The sequence below is a fragment of the Peromyscus eremicus genome, chromosome 15, assembly GCF_949786415.1.
Source record: "Peromyscus eremicus chromosome 15, PerEre_H2_v1, whole genome shotgun sequence".
Taxonomy (NCBI): Eukaryota; Metazoa; Chordata; class Mammalia; order Rodentia; family Cricetidae; genus Peromyscus; species Peromyscus eremicus.
The window spans coordinates 31,584,975-31,609,689 of record NC_081431.1 but is presented as its reverse complement, the minus strand read 5'-3'; the positions used below and the strand labels follow the sequence as shown (position 1 = coordinate 31,609,689).

General features: G+C 39.7%; 1 protein-coding gene across 3 annotated transcripts in view; it reads right to left on the bottom strand.

Annotated features, from left to right (window-relative positions):
• Mroh9 (maestro heat like repeat family member 9) overlaps nucleotides 1-15,875 on the bottom strand; it is a 59,464-nt gene extending 43,589 nt beyond the window's left edge. For all 3 annotated transcript variants that reach the window (XM_059281229.1, XM_059281230.1, XM_059281231.1), the window contains exons 1-7: nucleotides 15,735-15,875; nucleotides 10,989-11,043; nucleotides 10,011-10,057; nucleotides 5,324-5,403; nucleotides 4,617-4,752; nucleotides 3,494-3,580; nucleotides 573-677 (exon numbers count right to left, since the gene is read on the bottom strand). In XM_059281229.1, the coding sequence (XP_059137212.1) occupies nucleotides 573-677; nucleotides 3,494-3,580; nucleotides 4,617-4,752; nucleotides 5,324-5,403; nucleotides 10,011-10,057; nucleotides 10,989-11,013 (480 nt within the window). In that variant the 5' untranslated portion in view covers nucleotides 11,014-11,043; nucleotides 15,735-15,875. The remainder of the gene's footprint in view (nucleotides 1-572; nucleotides 678-3,493; nucleotides 3,581-4,616; nucleotides 4,753-5,323; nucleotides 5,404-10,010; nucleotides 10,058-10,988; nucleotides 11,044-15,734) is intronic.
• Nucleotides 15,876-24,715: the final 8,840 nt, after the last annotated feature.

Here is a 24,715-nt window from a genome sequence, read left to right as displayed (position 1 = left end):
GTGCATAGAGGATTGTATTACACCAGGAAACTTCCTTTCAAATCGTGCTGTACTTAAACATGCTTACAATAACTGATTGGAGTCACACTCTAGAAGCTTGAACCAACACCAACTAACTAAGTAGTGTTGAACTGGATTTCCTTCTTGCCTCATGTGGATTGTTACTCTATGGGCCATGGTATTTGCCAAGACCCCCCACAATTAGTTGTATGTATTTAAAATAAAAAAGGTTTAAAAATACTTTAGAAAACAGGAAAGAAGATGAGGCTGAAATATGTGACATTACAAATAACACTGGTTCAACAGAGAAAAGTCTAAATAGCAAAAATCTGGGGTTTTAACACGCTCATTGTATGTGTATAAAGTAGAATGCAGTTAGTTAATAATTGGGAAAAAAAACACTGCTCAAATTGAGTCACAGTCATGTAGACTGTTGACATTTTCTAGACATCCCTGTCTCCTAGCCCATTGGCACTGAGCCAGCATCAGTGATCTCAAGACCGAAGACCTGGCAAACAGACCTCTAGAAACTCAGTCTTGAGTAGGTAGAATTTCTGAAGTCAGTGACTTACGTATTTCTTGACTCTTCTGGATGCAAAGATGAGCACTCTGGTGATGAGCATCATTACTCGTTCTTGCAGGTACTGCTTATTCTGACTCATCCAGGTGACCATTTCCTGTTGGAAACATAACAGCTGTTTTAGAACCACAGTATTTCCATTTTAGAAAGGCTCGTCTTTGTAGTTTCCAACTTAACCAAGGCAGGCAACATCATCTACTGATTGATTCATGTTTGACATCATTTTATCTAAAATTGCAATAAAAAACCCAGCCTCCAGTTATTGTACAACTTCCACTATTATACAAACACATTTGTGTTTTATTAAATTTATTCAATAGTTACTAATATTCACTCTAATCCAAAATTTTCCAGTATCATTAAAGATTTTGTATGAGACTATGATGTTATGCCACCTCTTTAAGTTCACACTTTCCCTTTGAAAAGCATAGTATTTGTATTTCACCTTTAAAAGAGTACTGAAATAGTATCTGATCCAGAAATGTCAATTTACCTCAGAATTCTTCTGCCTCTTGCTTTATATATTCTGGAGACAGCGTCTTGGGTTCTGTGTGCCTGCAGAACTACCTCCATGAGGACACTGCTAAGATTCATGGCTCATACCTTTCAGAGAGGTGGATGGAGCCACACCTAGACTTGCTTGAGTCCTAGCCAGGACAGTGGAGGTATGGTTTGCTGGCACTTGAGAGGCAGAGTGTCCAACTGGTGCAGATCAGTTAATGCTGTAAGTACCTGTGCAGAAGCTGTGCCCTTGAGGACCTAGCTTGCCTCAAAGATCTCTGAAAAGCCTTCAGGATCCTTTTCCCATTGAATAGACGGACAGAACCTGGCTTTCTCCTGTACAGATCAATCTCTTGAGTGAGCAGTCACTTGACCAGTTCATTAGCATTCTCTCTCAAGCACAAGCTGCTATACTTGTCCAGGTAAGAGTTACTCAGATATTTGCATTCTACAGCACGTTTATTTAAAACTTTGATATTTAAATCTTGTTTTCCTCCTCTTCTTTTACTATAACTGACCAAAAGAAGCCATGTAGTGAAATGGACACTTTACTACTTAGAAACTTCTTCTTCTGGATAACCTAGTTCCCAAAGGGAAAGGATCAGATGAAATGGAGCTGCTGGTGACTTAACTTCTCCTTCCAGAAGAGGATTCTATAGTTCTGCCTTCCTCCAAGTTTTAGAACACAGGCATACTTCCTCCAAGTCTCCATAGCTGTGTGACAAGGATATCTTTTATTCTAGTCTCCAGCACCTCATTCCTCCTCTCTGAGACTTCATGGTCTTTGTTTGCATCTTTCTACCAGTGTCCTGACTGGGATCATTTAAGTAGTCCATAAGAAAATTTAGGCTTCTGCTGTAGCTCATCTTCTAATTCCCACAACAATGATTCTAAATTTCCATTCATAGCAGCAGAGGGGTTTTCTAGCTCCTGTCTCTAAATTCTTCCACCCTCATTATCCACTTCTCAAACTGATTTCACATATTTATGTATTGTTATAAGAACAGTCCTATATCTTGGTACTGATTTTCTATCTAAGTCCATTTCATGTTATTACAGAATATCTGAGGCTAGGTGATTTGTAAAGAAATTTAAGTATTCTTAGAAATTCGTATAATTTTTGAGGCTATGAAGTAGTTCAAAGTTGAGGAGCACTTACCTATCAAGGGTCCTTCTTTTTTGTTTTTGTTTTTGTTTTTGTTTTTGTTTTTTTGAGACAGGGTTTTTCTGTGTAGCTTTGCGCCTTTCCTGGAACTCACTTGGTAGTCCAGGCTGGCCTCGAACTCACAGAGATCCACCTGGCTCTGCCTCCCAAGTGCTGGGATTAAAGGCGTGCACCACCACCGCCCGTCAAGGGCCCTTCTTACTGCATATCTCGTGGTGGAAAGCAGAAGGGGAAGAGCACGAAGGAGAAAGAGAAAGGAGGAGACAACTCCCTCTTTTTATCAAGAACCTAGTCTGATAATGGCCATAATTAACTGCTGAAGGAAGACTTCTCATGATCCCCCCAACTCTTAAAGTGCGCGGCACTTTTGCACTAGGGAATTGAGAAGTGAATATATGAGCCTTGGTGAATGTAGTCAGTATAGGAAGTGGTATACATGAAGGTAAGCTGTACGTGGACATGTGTGCTGGTTCGTTTTAAATGTCAACTTGACATAACTTCCAATCACCTGGGAGGGGAGACTCAGTTGAAAAATTTCCTAAATCAGGTTGGCCTCTAGGTGTGTCTGAAAAACTGTCCTGACTATTGAGTGATGCAGGAAGATCCAACCCACTGTGGTGGCATTATTACCTGAGCAGGTGGTCCTGGACTATAGAAATAAAGAAAACTAGCTGAGCATAAGCAGCCTAGCAAGCAGGCACCAAGGGCACATCATTTCTCTTTCCTCTTGATTGTTGGGTATGATGTGCTGTCTGAATTCCTACAATGGTGACTTCTCTGCAATTATGGATTATATCTTTCAATTGTAAGTCAAATAAACCCCCTCCTCTCTTAAGCTGTTTTTGTCAAGGTGTTTAATCACAGCTACAGAAATCCGACAATGATAGAGTTCTTAGCTCCAGCAGTGGTGGGACAGAACACAAACAGGCATCCTCACAGAGTCGCCATTGTTCTGTAGACTCGAAGGGAGCTTAGAACAGCACTGGTCTTTTACTACCCCCCAACTCGTCTTTCCACAGAAGGCTTGACTTCTCAGTAGCCATTAACACCATTTCCCCAAATTTAATCTTTTAATAGTTCAAATAAAGGAAATGGTTAACTTTGTGAGTAATTTCACATCATTGAATGTCTAGAAAAAAAATTCCAGCCTCCCAGTAGTAGATGGAGAGACAAATATGGCCAATTAGAAATAAACAGAATGTGCTAAACTGTTTATATTATAACAAAACCATCTGCCTTGCTTTTACCTTTAAGATCTGTATCTTGTAGAAGTCTTTAGACACTAAAATAATAAGAGTATCTTCATATACATTGAAAATATTTTCATATAAACTCTGAAATATAAAACAGAAGCATGCAATCAGCCAGCCAGCCCTAAATTAAATTTTACCAAAAGTGTATAGCTTTGCATTTAAACATCCTAGTTTTCCTCATAAACTTAAGATAAGAAAGGGGTGGAGGGGGCAGCTCTGCCTCTAAGACCTCACGCACTAGCATTTTCTACTGTTCATTAACATCTTGCATTGCTCACTAGTGTCTTCAATTGCTCATCAGCATTTTCTATTGCTCACTAGCATTTTACTTTGCTCACTAGCATCTTCTATTGCCTACTGGCATCTTGCATTGCTCACTAGCATCTTGCATTGCTCACTAGCATCTTGCATTGCTCACTAGCATCTTGTATTGCTCACTGGCATCTTCCATTGCCCACTGGCATCTTGCATTGCTCACCAGCACCTTCTCTTGCTCACTAGCACCTTCTCTTGCTCACTAGCATCTTCCATTGCTCACTAGCATCTTCTATTACTCACTAGCACCTTCTCTTGCTCACTAGCATCTTGCATTGCTCACCAGCATCTTGCATTGCTCACCAGCACCTTCTCTTGCTCACTAGCACCTTCTCTTGCTCACTAGCATCTTCCATTGCTCACTGGCATCTTCCATTGTTCACTGGCATCTTCTGTTACTCATCAGCATCTTCCATCAGTTGCAGCTTCAGCTTAGGGCTTACATGCACCATGGAGCAATGTGGACAGCACAGAAACCACAAATGTTGCTGATCTTAGGATTCTTTGTTTCTGCATTTTTCTGTGTCTGCCCCTCTCCTCCCTTTCAGAACTTCCCAACAAGCTCCTTTGTCTTGCTAAACCAATTAACTCAAACTATCTTCACTCATTTGTTCCTATAAACTTTGTACAATCTGTTAAATCCTTATAGTCATGAGGATTTCAGGGATATGGGCTGATGAGAGCAAATATACGATAGACAAATGAAGACATAGGCAGGAGAGTCTAACCACAGAGGTGTACTATGTAGCTTGCTGTGGTGTATGCCAAGACCTTGTCAGTAGTAAAGGAAGAAGGAGCCTACCTGCAGGTCCCTAATCTCCTCAGGGTTCTTCCCCATTGATTTCACTGTGTTAAGAGTTGGTAAGGAAAATGCCTTTTTGAAAGATAACTCTATTATCCTCAACTGTGACTCAAATTGCAATGAAGGATCAATGAAACTGACAAGAAAAGGGAACATAATTACTAAGTGAGTAAGATTTCAAATGCAACCTAACTTAATTAGTTTTCTTAGCACAAAAGTACTAAGTGTGAAGTACAGTTTGGGCTCTATATGACACACAGATTCCTATATTCTCTTAACAATGATGCTTTAAATATAAAAGAATAATGTTCTCTGAAAGCAATGGCATACAGTTATTCAGAAATCAGAATATATTTCTCTAGATATAAAGTTATAGACTGATTACATACCTAGTCAAATCCACAAATCCAGTGTACTTCAGATAACTAGGCAGTATTATTACCACATTTTCCTAGCCAGAGTCAATATTTCTGGTATTGTGTGCAACTTCAAATTGATTGCAAAAGAAATCTGCCCACCATCAGCCTTAAAATGTATCTGCTTATCAATGCAATCCAGAAACCCTTAAGAGAGACCCCTTTAAACAAAGCTAGCTGAAATGGGGTGAATGAATCGAGAATAATTAAGTTCTTATGATTATGTTTTAAATCTATCATACTTGCAAGATATTTAGTTAGTGAAATCATGGATCATTATAGCTTACATACCTAGAGTTCATGGCCAAGATAATGGATTGATCACTTAGCATGGTTGAGTATGTATCCAATAGGATTTCAGCTTTAAACTCCTAGGAACACAGAAAAAAACAAAACCCAAAGGATCAACAATTACAAAACAATGATATTCATACCACCATGTTCAGCTCTCCCTTTTACAGAGAATAAAGGAAGCAAATCAGATTGTAAATGGAAGATTCATAGGATTAAAACTAGAAGTTTTTTTTGACTCAGCCACAGTGTTGGTGGCTTTTTACAGCCGACCATTATTCTTTTATAACATTTCAGACTAAATTTGTATGGGATGCTCTTTACCAGGTGTGTGGTATACACCACTGAAAAGTTGAACGTAATCTAGTTGGTATAGAGTCAACCTATGGAAATGTTAGCTGGGTAATTGAAGTTCAGTCTTAGTGAGTATCGCTTAAATTTGCACTAGAGAATAAGGATCAAGTGCCATTTAATGAGCAACTATCTAACATAACCATGTAACCACTAAACATGGTAATTAAAGAATATGTAATACTTCCCTTCCAAAGCAAACAAGACTAAAGAATATGTAATGCTTCCCTTCCAAACTGGAAAAGTGACCCCAATTAGCCAAAGCAACCAAGAGAAAAGAGAGTGGAGGTACCAACACGTTATAAAGTAATGAGAGAATAGGCCTGAACCCCCCCCACACACAAAAAAAATTAATGAAGTGAAGTAAAACTGAGATTTCAGGAATAATTTTACCAAAAGATAGTCAGTCTACGTTAGGTGTGGGTACCAAGAACATAAAATGGCAAAAGAATGGTCTCAATATGTATTGAGGTATATGATGTTGGTCATATGCCATATACAAAAATTAAGGGGTAATCGACTAAATACTTAAACCTAATATAACAACTATAGAACTCTTAGGGAAAAAAAGCAAGGAAAAAGGTCCCTGAAATTGGCCTTGACTTTGAATTTTTGTTGTGGCATAAAGCGTAAGCAACAAAAGTGAAAGTAAGCCATAGTTTAGTTTCTCTGAAAAGTTTCTTCAGAGAAAAGGAACACTCAAAATACATGTGGAGTGGGCAGAAAGAACGGAAAAGCATACACCTAACAAAGCATTGACTTCCAAAACACATGGAGAACTTAAGAAAGACAAATGGCCACTTACAGCGTAGACTTTTAGCAAAGGATGGCTGAGGAGCCCCTCTTTCCTATATATACCTCTTCTGTCCAGCCGGGCCTCTATTGCCACATTACTCCTGGTTTTAGGGCCAAGGAAATGCTTGATCCCTATATCTGATATATTACAATGACATCTCTAATGGGATCCCCTCCCTCTAATGTACAGGCAAATGCATATGACTGATTAATTGCTACTTTGGGAGAAAATCTCTTCTCTATTTGCTTCATGCTATTCTTGAATCTCCAGGGTTGAGTCTTGTGGGATCTGTGTGACGATATTGCAAGACTGCTTGCCTGGGTCTTAAATTAGAGGAACTTCCTGATTAGGATCTAAACTAAGAAAATGGCATTCCCCTTGAGGCACAGCATTCTATCTCAGACACAGCCATTAACATTTCCCTAGTCCCTCCTCTATCGAGTTCACTCAGACTGGATGGCACAGAGAAGTAATTCTCCTTTCTCTATATTCTACCTTTTCTTTCTCTTACAACACCAAATATGATTTTATTTAACCTTGGGGGAACGATTTCTGGCAATCTGTATTGTTAGCATACCACATATTGCTGGGAGAAAAGAACATCTACACTTCAGACAACCTTCACTGTAACATGAAGCTCTGTGGTAACTTGTCTATCTTGAAATTAAACATCTTTGTGCTATTCACTATTCCACTGAGCCAAAAATTCACTGGCTCCTGTCCCCTTAGCATTGACTAACCTAACAGTCTGTCTTTGAATGGTTATGATCATCCAGGGCTTTTCTCATAAATTAGGATCCAACTGGCCTTGTGCCCTTGGAAATCAGTTAGTAGTATTCACAATGTCCTATAGTGCAGAGGTGGGAATAGGGAGTAGGCTGGGGGGAAGGGGAGGGGGGCGGGAGGGGGGAGAGCAAAGGAATCCGTGGCTGATATGTAGAACTGAATTGTATTGTAAAATAAAATAAAATAAAATATTTTTAAAAAGAGGCTAAAAATATAGATTCTAACTATTAAGCTTCATTTCTAGATATTTGTCATCAAGTCCAGGCACTGATGTTTTTTTAAAGTCTTCCAGGCAATTCTGAAGTACAACATTACAACATCCTTCCTTACTAGATGTCTGTCTGTTTCAGTTTCAAAATTTTACCTATCACTTTTGGTTATTAATGGTGTCATGGATAACTCCAGGGAAACAATGTCTTCTAGACAAAACAGGACTGACGTACATATGAACTCACAGAGACTGTGGCAGCATGCACAAGACCTGGACAGGTTCAAGCTAGATGGGGTCCCAGCAGTGAGGGGGGAAATCGGTTTTCTTCAGTGGAGTGTCCCCTGGTATATTAACCACACTCTAGGGCAGGACCAATTCCCCTGAGTAGTTGGCCAACATAAAACAAACTCTGTGATCTTTTTTCTGTGCTTTTTGTTTAATTTTGACATATTTTTGGTTGTTTGTTTTGATTTCAATTTTTGTGGGTTTTCTTGAGAGAGGGGAGAGAGAGAGTGAGAGAGAGAGAGAGAGAGAGAGAGAGAGAGAGAGAGAGAGAGAGAGAGAGAGAACATAAAGTTGGATGAGTAGGGAGGAGGGGAGAATCTATGAGAGTTGGGGGAGGGAAAACATAATCAAAATACATTGTATGTGAATTTTAAATAAAAAAGCAGTGTCATCATCATTGTTAATTCTGAATTCTTTTTATTTAAAATCTTTAACGTCATAATTCGTTCATTCAATGCCCTGTCCCCAGAGCAAGCAAGTGTTCTGTTTTTTAGTGCCAACAGCCTTGGTGCTAGGCTACTAATTCTACTACCAGACTTGGAGTTTTCATACTGGCCCTGTCACTTAATAATTATGTCACCACAGGCACGTGACCTCCTGCCAATTTTTGCTTCTTTTCAAAGTAGGGATGACATTAGCACATCCCCTAGAGGGCTGTTGTGAGGAGTGAACGATTATGCGCTTTAAGCACTCAGAGATGCAAACTAGTACGCCATGAGTGCCTACTGAGTATTACCTGAAGTTGTTGCTTGAATGGGAGGAGGATGCTCTGTCTCTCTGTCTCTGTCTGTGTCTCTCTAGGTCTCTATCTCTCTGTCTCATCTCAGTCTCCTTCTTCCTAATCTGAGGTTGTAGCTCTGAAACTGAGGAATTTATTTTCCTTCTTCCTTCTTTCCAGGTGCCCTTCCTCCCTTCCCTGCTTCCTTCTTTCATCTTTCCTTTTTCATTCATGGCATAATATTGTATCTCCCTCCCACTGGTCATCACTTCTGCCCCCACAGGTGGCCATAAATCCCTGCTGATGAGGAACTCATTCCCTTAGGGAAGAGTCATGGCATGTGATACTCTTTGCTTTCTTGCATACCTGTGCTCCATTCTCTTCCTGGGATATACTTCGCTTTCAGCTGGATATTTCACTTATCCTACAACATCCGTTTAATATTCTCTAACCACAGGTAAATTTTGAACATCCCTTCAAGCATGTGTCTTTCATGTCTAACTTGCTGTGCCTTCCTTATAAGTTACTGACATTTCTTATCACTAACTTCACTCACTTCTCCATTGGACTATAGGCTATTTGAAACTGCTTTCTGAATTTCATTTTGTGTTGCATCTCAAAACTACAGCATGATATTGGATATGTCACAGATGCTCTAAAGCGACTTTTGAATAAATGAATGAATGAGTGTATGAATGAGTTTTTTTTCTCCTTTCAGTTGGGGATATTGGCAAATGATCTCATGTCATGGCTAGCAAAATTCAACTCATCTACGGTTACCAATGTTTTAATTTTAATTATCAGTGGTTTTTTTATACCTAGGATTATAATGAAACTATGTATAAAAGTTTTAATAACTATACTGGCCCATTTATGAAAGGTTACACATTTTATTGTTGTGGTATTCCTTGTACTAACTTGACTTAAATATTGATATTAATATGGTGATAGATTTTGTTAAAGGTTCAGTATTTCAGTTTATATTTTTAAAAAACTGATGGATAAATACTCTCTAAGACAGTGGGTATTTTACACACTTCAAACAGCACAAAATGAACAATTACTTCTCTGTCCTCTAGTAATGAAGGACAAGAAAAGTGTCCAAAGGCCTAGAAAACAATCATAGAAGATAAGTAGAAAAGGCGAGATGCAAAGCAAGATGACTCCTGAACAGACAAATTGTGTCATGTGATGTGAAGCTGAGGGGGAGGGGCTGCAGTTTGGTGATTTCCACAGTAATGGTGTCAGAGTGAGGAGACTTGGGGATCCATCAGGCTGTGGTGGTGGGTGGAGAATCAGTAGGCTTGGGGTAGACCCTTTTCAGTTGGTGCTGAATGTCATTTCCAAATGTTCAGGAGAGTGATTGAGAACATAATGCTATAGGGGAGAATAATGTAAAGATAGCTCCCCACCAAGTTATCTGTATAAGTTAATTAAGTATTACTTTTACATGTTTGCAATAGAGACAGCGAGTGTGATTTTTCCCTCTTAAAGGAGATTTCAGATGCGCTAATGAATATCCTTATAGAATGTCACATACCACATGGTACCACTTCACAGTGGTCTGCAAAGTCTGGAGACGAGTCACTAGGCAGAAAGAGGGAAGAGAGTATGTTAAGAACAATGAAAACAATTATCTTGTCACCTTAGTTAGACCTTATCTCTAAAACTAAAGTTGTATTGACTTGGATGGTAAGACCACACACACACACACACACACACACACACACACACACACACACCCCACAGATAAATTCATCATGTATATTCCAGAGCAACACTTAACAGAAGTTAGCAAATACTAGGTTGTCACATGGAAGAGCAGTGTGCCATACTAAGTGGCATTTATTCTAAACAGAGGGGTACAGGAGCCTATGATCCAACCTATGATTTAAATTCTAGGATTAATTTTTATAAAAAGAAAATGTTCATGATAGTTTTCATTGTGGCAACATTTCCTGATAAGGCTTCAGTCTACTCTTATTGACTCTTCCAAATGCAATGGATATGTAGTTAATTTCCTAATATTGTGAAGAGAAAATGGTTTTCTGTGTAGATATCACCCAGTATTACCAGAAAATTTAATATATATTTAATATATATTATATAATATATATTAAATTTAATATATATTTAATTGATATATATAAAAGTTTTCCACTTCTATTTTTTGCGTATGGTCAGAGAAAATTTGCATTACTTCTATTCTTATGGAATTTATATGAAATATTTATCATAATATATAGTGACATGCAGGTGCTGTGAATATCTTACCGGGCAACAAGAGCAGATCTCCTGTGTTCATGGATAGGGTTCAATATCTGAATCTCCTTGTCTGTGTCTGACATACACACTCATACACATACCTACGACATGCACACACACACCACACACACACACATATACACACACATACAGAGACACACATGCACACATCCCCCATACAAATACCCCGATAGTTCAGGCCCTCTATTCCAATAGTTCCTCTATCCGAATAGTTCAGTCCCCAAAGCCTTACTTGTGTTTGAAGTGTCTTGTGCCATGCTGTCAAGTGAATTAGTCTCCCAATGATTCTGGAAGAGAGTCCACGGCATTAATACACAGAATAGGGTCTTTCCTTTTGTTTGGTTTTACTCTACCCATTTGACACTACATTGTTATAAGACGTGGAACTTTCATTAATTTCCCAACTTATGTCTCCAAGTACTGCACACTCAGTTTCCTAACAAACACCAACCCTTACTCGTTTTAGTTTCTCTAGGTCCAAAACTAAGCGTAGGCTCTTCATGGCCTCTGCTCAGGGTCCCTCTTTCCCAGCCACAGTGGTGTGAGTCAGGACTGTTGTCTCACTAAGCCAGACATCCTCTTCCAAGGTTACTTAGGTTATTGGTGTAACTCACTTCTTGAGTCCATCAGGCCTGTGCCTTGCTCCCTGGTGGCTGTGGCTCAGCTCCTAGAACCCACCTCCAGTTCCCCATCATAAAGACCCTATCCATGGGCCTCCCATGCTGTCTTGTTTCCAACACACTACAGTGAGAATTACAGGGCTCATGAGGTTAAGTAGGGCCCACTCAGATATCCTTTCTTTATATTAATTCCAAGACAACTTATTATTGCCCTTAATTATAGCTGTGAACCCCCTTTGCCATGGTGCTTAATGAAAATGAAAGCTAGGGTGTTCAGAGACTCAGTTCTTATCTTTACCTTTATGAGGCAAAGAACACTGAGGTTTGTCTTAGATTCTTCTTACAAACAGGCTTTTCATAATTGAATTCCTTATTAATTGTACTTTCTCGGTGTGTGATTCTTTATAAAACAATAACAACAAATTCATATACACCACCTTGAAGATCAATTGATTTGTTCTTACTGTTCCATTTCCAGTAAGATTTTCCCCTGTCTTTTTATTTTCAATATTTTGAAAGATTTCATTTGTAAATGCTGTCACTATAAACTGTATTGCTGGGATTTAGTTATAATTTAACCAGATTTATGTCTTTTTATAGATATCCAATCCCCAACCTGCTGTGGGATGGTCTGTATGTCAAATGTGTTGCTCTGAATGGTCAATAAATAAAACACTGATTGGCCAGTAGCCAGGCAGGAAGTATAGATGGGACTAACAGAGAGGAGAACTGAGAGAACAGGAAGGCGGAGGGAGACACTGCCAGCTGCTGCCATGACAAGCAGCATGTGAAGATGCCGGTAAGCCACGAGCCACGTGGCAAGGTATAGATTTATAGAAATGGATTAATTTAAGATGTAAGAACTAGATAGCTAGAAGCCTGAGCCATTAGGCCAAACAGTTTAAATAATATAAGCATCTGTGTGTTTATTTTATAAGTGGACTGTCGGACTGCCAGGGTTTGGTGGGACCGGAGAGAAAACTCTCTAGCTACAACAAACATCTATTAATGCAGTGGAATGTCACCACAGTTCAAGGTATGTTTTGTAGTTGTTACTTTTAAATCTTTTACTATATTTTCACAATGTATATATATATATGTGTGTGTGTGTGTGTGTGTGTGAGAGAGAGAGAGAGAGAGAGAGAGAGAGAGAGAGAGAGAGAGAGAAAGAGAGAGAGAAAAATAGACAGACAGACAGACAGACAGAGAGGAGACAGAGGCAGACTGACAGTGTTCATGTGCTCTTTTAATATGAAGTGTTTATATTTTTTAAATAATGGTTGACTTACTTTTGATTTTTCTGAACTTTAGACAGAATTTGTTGCTTCCCAAAAAGGAGTTGAACACAAAATTTTCTCCCTTCTATTTTCTCCTCGTTCTCACTCCTCATAAAATATTGGACTAAATTACTTAATAAACTCTCTATGCCTTTGTGTTTATAGTACTTGACTAATAATCATCTCCGTTAACATGAAGCGATCCTTGCATCTATATGACCTCCATATCTTCTACTTTACTACTTTATTTGCAAATCATTTACACAAGTTTGCTCATGGCACTCTCACCTCCCTCTATGCTTTAGCTCTATATTTGAATAAACCCTGTGCACATAGCTGGGCTTTCTTTGGTCATTTCTTGCTGGGTCAAAGTTCATTTTCTATTAGTTGACTGAAGAGCTCCTGGCAATTGCATCCCTTGCATTCTTCTCATGTTCAGAACTGTTTGTTATACTTGACTGGATAGAGCATTGGCTGTCAATGGCATTCTTGGGCTACTGCATTTTCCATGGGTTTTTCTTAGATGTTGCTCCATTGTCCTCTAGCTCTGCCGTGAAAGAGGCAAAGCTTGGTTCACTTTTTCCTTCCTTCTGTGTGGAACTTTGCCATGGATTTTCAAAGGATATTTTTTTTCTCTCTTAAAGACATAACTTTAAGAGGGTATAGGTCACCACTGATGGTTTTAACTTCTCTAGAGGCATGGTGGGCTTTGTTATCTATTATTCAAGGCAGATTTTAGTTAACTATGTTGATTTGTGTAATGTTGGATTGTGTGTGTCTCTCTGTGTGTAACACCAATTCTTCACGTCCTTTTAGCTTTCCCCAGTCTTTTCTGCATGCTTACTATCTTTCTGGCATTGCTTCCTTTGTTTCTAACATGGACCTTGCTCTATTTTCTTCTCTGCTTCTCCAAGTTGCAATGTTTGTTCTCTAAATTCTTCAATCTCTACTTTGAAGCTCACTTTATATGGGCAAAATCCAGCCATTAAATGTAAAGATCTCACTTATTTACCTTTTAACAATATTTTCCCAGTTACTTACTTAGCATTTGTTACTTCACCATTTGTAATGGAATCTGTTTATATCCTGCATTGATTCCTTTAAGATTATTCCACGTTTGCATCAAATGCTTTGCATCATGGAGGATCACCTTGTGCCAGAAGTAAATGTGTGAATTTGATAGTTAATTTTACCTTTGATTAGCACATCTTAATTGTACAGAATAAGGGGTTTCATAATGGTGTTCCATGCATATATAACATGTTTTTGTTATCTTTACCACAGGCTACCCACTCTCCTCTGCCTTTCTGCTGATCTTTCTTTTTGAAACTTTCCCCTTTCTTTCATGTCTTAAAGTTCAGATTCTGCTCCTGAGAGAGCACCTGGGATATTTGTCTTCTGAATCTGTCCTACTTTGCTCAATATGATGACTTCTAGCCCTACAGACTGTTCTGTAAATGACATAAATCTTTATGACTGAACAATACTATCTGTCTACTAATGGTTGACTAGGCTTATTCCATAACTTTGAGCTTTACTGTTTGCCTGCTAGTTTATTGGTAGCCCTAGAATGACTGTAGAATTGAACTTCCCCTGCTCATTCTCTGTTTCAATAACTTGTCCATGGTTTCCTGTTTAGACCAGTCACTAGCTTCCTGTTAGTTCAGCATTGAACCATGAGTACATTCCATTCCATTTATCTAAGCTCTTCATCTTTTCCTCACTGTTCCCATTACCCTAGAGAAAGTCATCATTTGCAGGTAGTAGCCATGGACCTCGATATGGATGAAGTCTCACTTTAGACCTGTTATATTCACTCTCAACTCCACTGGTATGTCCCATAACAGGAATACACGCACTTTTTAATTTCTAAATCTTCCATGTTTCACTAAAGGAAATTAGTGATAGATCAAGCTTCACTTTAGTGAAATTTTGTGCCTCAAAATTCCCACATGAAGAAGTTATGATAGGTCTAGAATTTTCTCCATGATATAATTTTTGATATCTTGTTATGTGTGTGACTTATTTTAATAAATGATGACCTATACTATCATTGATGTTTTAGAAAGTGGGTCTCTGTCAGCTTACACTGGCACTGAACTTGTAATCCTTCTGCCTCAGTTGCCCAATTACAGGCATGTACCACCATGCCTAACATACCGCCATGCCTAGTTTTTTTATTAAACTATCCAGTCTCTTGAGTTTGTCACTACCTGATGAACTTTTCTATTTCCTGACTTATTGAAATCCAGCTTTAGTGAGGGAAAAATGTTTTCTGAAGAGAAACAAAATTTTAGAACTTAGCTGTTTAGGGAAGACATTTTTCGGGGGGGGGGTATCTGCTGATAGGTGGTTTAGTTAGAAGTTAACACAAGTGCCCCCAGTGTTCACAAAGGAAAAGATAAGTGATCTATGATGGGAAAAAAACGTAGATATTGTGATGGCGGATTTCGTGTGCCAGCTTCACCGAGGTATTGGTGTCTCAGCTAGGTGTGCCATTGGGGATGTCTCTGGGAAGGAGAGCCCACCATTTCATTGGTGAACTGTATAAAGCATACAGCTGTTCCGAGTGTGGGTGGGCATCACCCCATCTGTTAAGGACTGCGCAGAGCAAGGCAACCACAGAGTTTTCCATTTGTTTTCTGCCTGGCTGGTTAGCGCAGGACACTGGTTTTCTTTGACCCTTAACATTCTTGGTTTCACACCTTTAGAATTGGCTGGAATATTCTAGTTCTCTGGCTCTTGGAATATCAAATATCACTCTGTGCCATTGATTTCCTGGGTTTCTAGCTTCCACAATCCAGATTGTGGGGCTTTTCTGTTATGATTCTGTGGTGAAGTAATTTCTTAACTTAGCCAAAGTTTTTTTTTCTTTTAATAAAGCAACAACAATAACTACACACTAAGAAGAAGAAGAAAGAGAAGGAAAAAGAGGAGGAGGAGGAGGAGGAGGAGGAGGAGGAGGAGGAGAAGAAGAAGAAGAAGAAGAAGAAGAAGAAGAAGAAGAAGAAGAAGAAGAAGAAGAAAAAGAGGAAAAGCAGGCCTTTGGCTGCATATGGAAATAATGAAACAGCCACTTACTTGTCTACAATTTCTCTGTGATCTCTGATGACACAAAAATAGTGAAGAGAAACCCCGTTACACAAAAGGAAGGTCCGTTAGATATTTATCAACCATGAGATTCCTTGGAAATGTTGACATCTGTCATGGCAACTGAATACTTCAAAGATTCCATTCTAGAATGGTTGTGACACCTGGCCAGAATGTACTCACATATCTACAGGGTTCCTGATTCTCAGTGTCACTACTCAAGGGTACTTCCTGATTCCTAAAAAGAAATTCTTCATTTGTTTCAATAGAAGTTGGGTCAATTTGGATAGAAGATCCACAAAGATGATCTAATGGCTGATAAGTGTGTGGAGTGAGCATTACTCACACTTGATTTTGTGAAAATATAATCCAATTAATTATTATTTTCCAGCTAATAGGTAAAAATAAAATAAAAATAAGTAACAAACATTTTAAATATTGGCAAGAAATTTTTTAAAAAATTATATTTTTTACTCAATTGGTAGAAGTATAAATGGATATAAAATAAGTCATAGGGCAGTTTATGGCAAAATTGAAGTCTACAACCTAAAATCCCCAATTGCAGGTCTGTTGACCACAGAAACATTTATAACATTCATGTACAATGAACCATGGGGTCCAGTGTTCATTTCAAGATTCTCTGGTTATCAAGACTGATGATAACTTGGCCTGTATGTATATCTCATAGCTGGCAGGGCCTACACAGTCCCTGAGGTTATGCCACAGGCCCACATCACAGCAGCTGGCAATGCAAGCCGACATGAGTATGTCTCACTGGGACACAGTCCACTGTTGGTGTTGCAGATTCAGAAATTATGACCGTGGGCTTTGGCCCTGGGGCAAGGGTCACTTGATTCTGTCTGGTGCTGTGGTTCACTCTGGTGGACCCGACACTGGTTCCCAGACAAAGTCCTGCATTCATTTCTTCATTATACTCAGCTCCATGTTTGGGATTCTCCTCTGCACCATGTGACAACAGCTGAGTTTGGGGGATGGGTGGTAGAAATAGACCTTCTTTTTCTATTTTTCAACATGAAAAATTAAGGTTTAAGTTTTCTATCTATCTATCTATCTATCTATCTATCTATCTATCTATCTATCTATCTATCATCTATCTACCTCTCTACCTATATATCTATCTATCTGTGGACAGAGGCTTCATTCAGTTGCTGAGGCTGGCCTTGAACTTGTGATGCCTTTGCCTTAAGATCCTGAGTATATGGGATTGCAGGCCTGCACCAACAGCCCAGTTATCTTCTTTCCTGATAACTACATTTATTGTTACAAATTTTAGCTCTGCATTATCTAGTATTTGTCATGTTATTGAGTTACTGAATAGTATCCCTTCATTTTTGCCTATTATATTTATTATAGAAAGTTCTATTACCAAAACAAGCCAACAAAAATTTTATCCAAATGTCTTCAATCCTTCAGTTTCAAAAAGTGATTTTGATATATTTAGAAATACTGGTTGATGGTTTTTTCCCCTAGTGCTTTGAAAATGGCATCCCACTGCATCGGTCCCCCGTGGTTTCAGATCACAGATCAGGTTACCTTGATTGATGATGTCCTGTTCTAATACAGTGCCTATTACTTGTTTCTGTGGAGATCCTTTAGAACTCATCAGAGATTCTCTTTGAAGTTTGCTGAGCTTCTTAGAATTGATGATTTTCATTAGATTTAGGGAGTATTGGGCCATTATCTTTACAGATTTTTTTCTACCCTTCATTCTCTTCTCCTTCTGGGTCTTGTATTATCCATAAGTCAGTGTGCTTCATAGTGTCCCATAGTAAACTCCATTCACTTTTCTCTATTTCTGTTCTTTAGACTGGGTAGCAATAGACATATCATCAAGTTACTGATTTTCCCTTCTGTTACTCAAATACGTTATTGAGGACCTCAATGCATTTTTCATTTACATTATCTGACTTTTCTCTTTTGTGACTTCTATTTGATTACCATAGACAGGATCTCATGTAGCATTTGAATGTTTTATACTTTTTGTTGGACACTGTTCTTGTAATTTCAGTCAGTCCTTTATACATTTTTTTTATTTCTGTGACTGTAATTATAATAATTTATTAAAAGTCTTGGCCTAGGGGCATCTGAGACTAGGGACCTGAGTTTGAATCTCCAGCACCCACATAAAAAGCTGGGCACAATGGCACATGCTTGTTACGTTGGTGCTGAAGAGGTAAAGGTGGTAAGATCCTTGGAGCCTGCTGGGAGTGAGCTCTGGGTTCAGTGAGAGACTCGGTGTCGAAAACTCAAGTATAGAGCAATACAAGACTTGCATACATACACAAACATGTACACATACACACACACCCATACACACTTTACTTAATTAGTTCAACATCTATTCTTCTCTGTGTATTAATGATTTTTTCCTGTGTCTTAGACACAGGAAAATTTCACCGAACCCTGGATGTTTTAAAGACTGTAATGCAGTGTCTGTTTGTTGTTACTCTTGCAGTTAGTGTAGATGGGATTTCTTTTAACTTTATGAATGTAGCAAATTTCCTCAGTTTATTATCCTGTTGAGTCTATTGTATTTGTCATATGTGACTACTGACTTCTTTGCTCACTTGGTAGTGCTCTATTGAGATTATATAGACTTCCTAAAAGGCTTGGAAGTGTCTTCCAGTCTTCATCAAGATGATGAGTGTGTGTGTGTGTGTGTGTGTGTGTGTGTGTGCGCATATGTGTGTGTGTGTGTGTGTGTGTGTGTGTGTGTGGTGTTCAAATGTCTTTATAATTTCCAGCAGTTCATAACTCTACCTTGACTTTAACTTACTCAGTGCTGAGTCTCAAGTTCAGAATGTAGTGTGAGCCTGGGGTCTCTAAGGGACATCTTTGGCATGAGGAGAGGCTTGCACGTGTACATAGCCTGGGGATATATACCCAAGAGTATATCAGCTTCACAGTTCCCTGTAGACAGGTCATCCTCTGACTTTGGTGTTTGGTCAGTAGCTCACCTAATGCACTCGGGCTTGTCATCCAAGGCAGCTGCCCAGCCAAGCAGTTCTCATGGCCTGTTTTAACAAATGGTGTGGGAACAGAGCTGTTGCATGGAATGAGCTCTGGGTCAGAGCAGATAAAGACAAATCATGGGAATGTTGTTTCTTCAGGGAGAAGGTAGACAGGTCCAATAGCATGGCTTCCTGGAGAACTGGTGAGACAATATAAACCCTTTCACCTCCCCAGTGCTGGCTAGGGTGATATTTTCACAGTTACTTTGGTTGTGAAGTTGTTAGTTATTAAGTCTTTTGAGGACTAGAAATACAAGATGGTAACAGGCTGAATAAGTTACCATAGAACCAATAGTTTCCCTCAGTTTCAATTGTTTTTCTTGAGATTTTAAACTGAAAGAAAAAAAATGATTTCAAACCTTGATTACTACACTGAGTTCTGGAAAGTTTGATTTTTGATAGTATTGGTTTTGTTCTCATTGTTTTTTATAAAGGAACAGGGTTTTTTTAGAGTATATTTTCAAAATTCTACCTTATCCATAACATTGTAAATCTGTTGTTTCCTTGCGTTTCTGGAGCTTCTTGGGTGTTTCTTTGGACTCGTTATTTGTCTCTACCTTTGTGGGATGACTACAAGTTTCCATTATAAAAGGCTGAAAATGTTGCATGTTGGTTCCATGATTAAAATGGTTCACATCTTCCTGTCCTGCCCATGTGGGTAGAGGTGCATACCATGGACCCCCACTACCTTCACCTTCCTCAGCCATCAAAGGTTCCAGCTTCCTTGTCATTTTCCAACACGAGGTTTGGACATACACCTTGGAGGCTCTGTCTTTATCACCACCTCCATCAAAAATGAAAAAGAAGGGAAGAAAGAAAGTAACAGAGGAAGGCAGCATACATCTTGCAAATATTTACTCTGCAAATCTGGGAACCAGGGTGTGGAGGGATCAGATATCCACTCAGGGCAAGTGCAGGACATCTCTGTAACCATGATAGTGAGCATGCACAAAGCAAGGAGCCGTAGTTCCAAACAAGGATGGAACAAGGATAGTCAGCCACTGGGAGGTGGATATAACATTTTTTTTTAATTAGGAAAAATTACTGAAAAATGTTCTAAGAGAGATGAACTGATCTCTTTCTGCAGTGGAACTCAGCAGGCAAAATAATGCTCTCACAGCATACAGCTAATTATAAATAGCTATTAACCCCAAAGAAAAAATAAATTTTGGTGTATAATAATACATGACATATAATTAAAATACATCTTAAATAATATGGGACATAAGATAATCCTTCTAATATGGAACAAATTATTTTGTGAAGTAAACACAGTATCAATGTCAGTGATGCTAAATGGGGCTGGAATGGGAAAATAAAAAGCCAGTATCAACTTTGCCCATAATATTTTTCATTCTTTTAGTAAAGAAAATCTTGACACATGAATGTTTGCTATATTATTTTCAGTATGTAAAATTTAAGCAGAAAGTTGTATTGGATTTGAGCCCTCTGTTCTCTGGGAATTCCTTTGACTTTGTCCAATTTTTTTATGATCTATGAGTGGAAAGAAAACAAGAGACAGGAACGAGACACATCACTGCTGAAGCACAGTTGGGTCTGCTGCCTGATGGTTTTGAAATGGTTTTGCAATGTGGAATGTCACATTCTGGGTTTCATTCTGCTTTTTTATAAAAATAACCATAAATTAAAATAGAAGAGAAAATGTGAATGTTGTTGGCATCTTCCTCTAAAACACCCATAGTGTGTGTCCTTCTGCTCTGGCCCGCTGAAGGAAACTGCCCACAGCTTTCCCACTTCACCCCCAGGGTTGCAAATATAACTCCTTTCTAGGTTTTGAGAGGAGAAGGGAGCTAGCTGCATTATAATCTCAAAGTCTGGAAGAATTTAGAAATCATCTTCCAGAGATTTCTCATATAACATGGAACCACTAGGTGTCACTCAAGATAAAACTTGGGGGCATCTTATTAGATGGCATGGAGGGACATGGAAAAGGAAATCATGTTAATGGCAAAACTAAGAACACACTGAAGAGTGGCTTCTTTCCAGGGCAAAACCTACAGGACATAGCTTCACACCCTCTGTGCCATATCTGTGCACTGGTTGGAACCAGACTGTGACATAAAAGTAATGAAATAAGCTCATAAAACTGCTCAAGAAGCTTGCTGTAGTCATGACTCTGTTAGGACAATAGGGTGACAATTCCAAGCCTCAAATCTGCCAGAACCTCTCCCACAAATGATGTCTGGAGTTTCAACAGTTGCCCCCAGGTTGGTAATGAGTCAAATAATTTGGCATCTCTGTAGACAGGGAGAATTGAGATGTGATATTTTTAGCATATTCACTTTTACTGCTTGTCGGAAAACTGTAACTAGCATTCATTCATTCATTCATTCATTCAGTGTACTATGAGAAGAATGAGTTAAGGGTGAGAATTAACGCTGATTTAGACTATCTACACTATGCTTTCTGTTGCTTGGTTTCAATTCCTTTCCATTTTTAACACAATTTTCGCCATAAACCAGGCCTTTATTTTGATGATTGTTTCATATAGGCAGTGTTTACAGAATCTGATCACCAATGGCTTTTACTTTGATTTCTCACTGTCCTTTTCAACTCTAAGTGGAAAGCCTCTTCCCAGGGATGACCATGACATTGCTGGGATTTGCTGTTTTAATGGACTGGAGTCACATTAAGTAGCAGAACCACGGTTATCAATTTAAACTCCCTGGTTTGGTGCAGTGACCCAACTTACTTTACTCAAAATACAGCTCTCCTTCCCCAAACCAGGGCAGGCAATGTGGGCAGCACACAGCAGGGGGAGGTGAACTCACTTCCTCTGCTCCTGAACTGCTGCGGTTAGGCAGGAAAGGGAGGAGGATGTGACACAGCTTCTTCCCTTTGAGTGGGGCTTTCAAGTCATTCTCAGACTTAAGGAGAAACACAGGCCTGCAGTTCCTTCTATGCAACCAAGCATTTTCTCCTGGCTGATGGTGCGCCCATGGAGCTTTATAGACTTTATTTTCTTTAATGGAGGCAATTTATTAAATAGTAAAATCTCCCTCTTTTTCAATAGGTGGCTGCTTGGAATAAAGATTACATTTCTTTGCTTCTCTATCCTGATATGTGGTCCATGTACAAATTCTTATAAGCCTCTAGAGCAGTGTTTTTCAAACTTCCTAAAGCTGTGACCCTTTAATACAGCGCCTCATGTTGTGCTGACCCCCAACCATAAAGTTATTTCATTGCTACTTCGTAACTGTAATTTTACTACTGTTATGAATCGTCATGTACATATCTGATCCGCAGGATATCTGATATGTGACCCTTGGGGGGGACATGACCCCCCACCCACAGGTTGAGAAGCGCTGCTACTCTTGAACTTCATGTTCCCCGCTTCCCTGTGGCGGGGGTGGGGTGGGGGGCAAGGGCGTGGTCCGTGCACTGGGCACTGTGCAATCGGGTGGCAGCCCTGTGCTGAGACCTTGGTGATCATGGAATTGCTTTGCAGTCTGGTGCAGCTTGCCTTTGGATTTCACTCACCAGAGACGGAGACTTCTCACATGCTGTTCTAGGCTTTATCACTTGCAGAGAGATGTGTTCTTAATTGACAGAGGAAAACAGTGAGCTAGACTGAACGATGCAAAGCATCTGCAGTAATAAGGTCAAGCAAGATTAGAACAATACGCTTTCTTCCTGCATCTGCATCCTGAGTTCTGCCTGCCTTATTTGTGCAAATAGCATCCGGCGAAGTTCTGGAAGGGGAGGAGAAAGATGCAAAATGGAAATAAGGGAGTCCCACTGGAGGTCATCCTTCTAGAAAGGGTTGGCTGTGTGTCTCAAAGTGCAGTCTGAACATTTGCAAGAGCTTGCTGTTTTCTAACACACTTTCATACATTTTCTACTTACACACTTGTATGCATATATGCCCTTACTTACATGTATTTTCTTCAGTTTCTATCACATACTTGTATACATGTTTACAGGTTACCAGTCAACTGACTGGAGTCCTTTCACTCTCAGCTGGAAACGTGGGTGGGGGAGGAGAGGGCTGCAGGGAGTGGTGGTAGCAGGAAGGGGTGGCAAGAGTACCACAGCCACACACACACACACACACACACACACACACACACACACATACACACACACACACAAACACACACACAGACACACACACACACACACACACACACACACATCCACGCACACACACATACACACACACACACACACACATCCACGCACACACGCATACACACACACACACATACACACACACACACACATCCACGCACACACGCATACACACACACACACACACACACATCCACGCACACACGCATACACACACACACACACACACACACACACACACACACACACACACGCCATCCCACCTAGAGAGTGAACTAGCTTTACCAATGCTAATAGCTCCTTTGTGGACCTAGGAAACAGAAATTCTGTGTGACTGAGCCTGGATTGCAGCCTCCAGGTGGGCTGCCTAGGATTCTTTAGATCTTGACAGCAGCCTGTGTCAAGACACAGCTCTTGACCTGCGCGTCCAAACCCTTGGCCTTAAACATCTGACAGCTCTCTGGGACTCTGGAGAGCAGAGCCTGTGGTTTCTCTTCCCTGGCTCTTTACAGAAGTTTTCTTTCTTTACCCACAGCTCCCCTCCCTCTCTGTTTCTCTGCTGCAGCTCTTCTTCCTGCCCTGGATATGCTCACACTGTTGAGCAGCTTTCACTGCTTGCCTTGACGGCTTAACCGTCGCTGCCCACCGCCTTCACTTTGTCAAAGCTCTGCTGTGCCTCTTCTCTCTGTCTTCACGGCGCCAGCTCAGACCACAGTACTAGGAAAAGAACACTAGAAGAAAGACTTTTCTTGGGCCTTAGTGTTGCATCTTCCAGGGAGGCAGAGTATGAATGTCTCCCAGAGGAGTCATTCAGTGAATAGGATGTTTGAACAATTCACATAAGAAGCAGAAGTTTGCATTTTTAACCAGTCCCAGTGTGTTAAACTGCTCTGTCCCCTACTGTCTTTGCATTTTTTCCAGGGAAATTAACCCCAGGAGTGCTTATAATAAGAACTTAAATAATTTATCATTAACACTGTGATTTTAACTGAATTATTATTTTTTTTTAGATTGTAATATAATCACACTATTTCCCCTGTTTCCTCCTTCCAAAAACTTCCCAAATTCCCCTCCTTGATTTTTTTCAAATTCATGGTCTTTTTTCACTAATTGTTGTTGTTGTTGTGTGTCTATATACAAAAATACAACTTGCCATATCTGTTAACGTTATTTGTATGTAAGTTTTCGGGGCTGACCATTTGGTTTTGGATAACCAGCTGGTGTTCTCTTCCCAGGGGAAGACTACTCTCCCACTCTCGGCTTCCCTTGCTTACTTGTTGATCATTGTGTAGGGTTGAGGCCTCCTGAGCTTTCTTTCCCCTACTCCCCAATCCTTGTCCATGTTAGCACATCCCTGGTGTCGTCCCTGCTCAGCTTGTGTTTAGATAGTCATGTTGGTGAGACTGTGGATGTAGCTTCCGACATTCCTAAGAGGCACAACCACCACCACTATTATACACCAAGGGCAGCATAATTCCTAACTACACTCCAAATATTTGTTCTTATATCCACAGATAAGTGCAGTCCTCATCCCTCATCAAGAAAACTTCTTCTTGCAACAGAGACCATTGTAGAAAACCATAACCAATCAAGATGCAGAGTTGTAGAACCCAGTTCTATATCTATGACATAGTTCCTGCTCCTAGGGCTCAGGGATCATTTTTGAAGAGAGAGTGGAAGGATTGTAAGGGTCAGAGGAACAGGGAGTTTGATTTTAACAGAGTTTTAACAATGCGTAACACTTGCCCAATGCAGAACTGAGAAGTGGACCAGCCCCTTTCTGTCTTATATGGATATATAATTTATATTTATGCTCTTATACATATGTACCATGCATTACTCCTCACA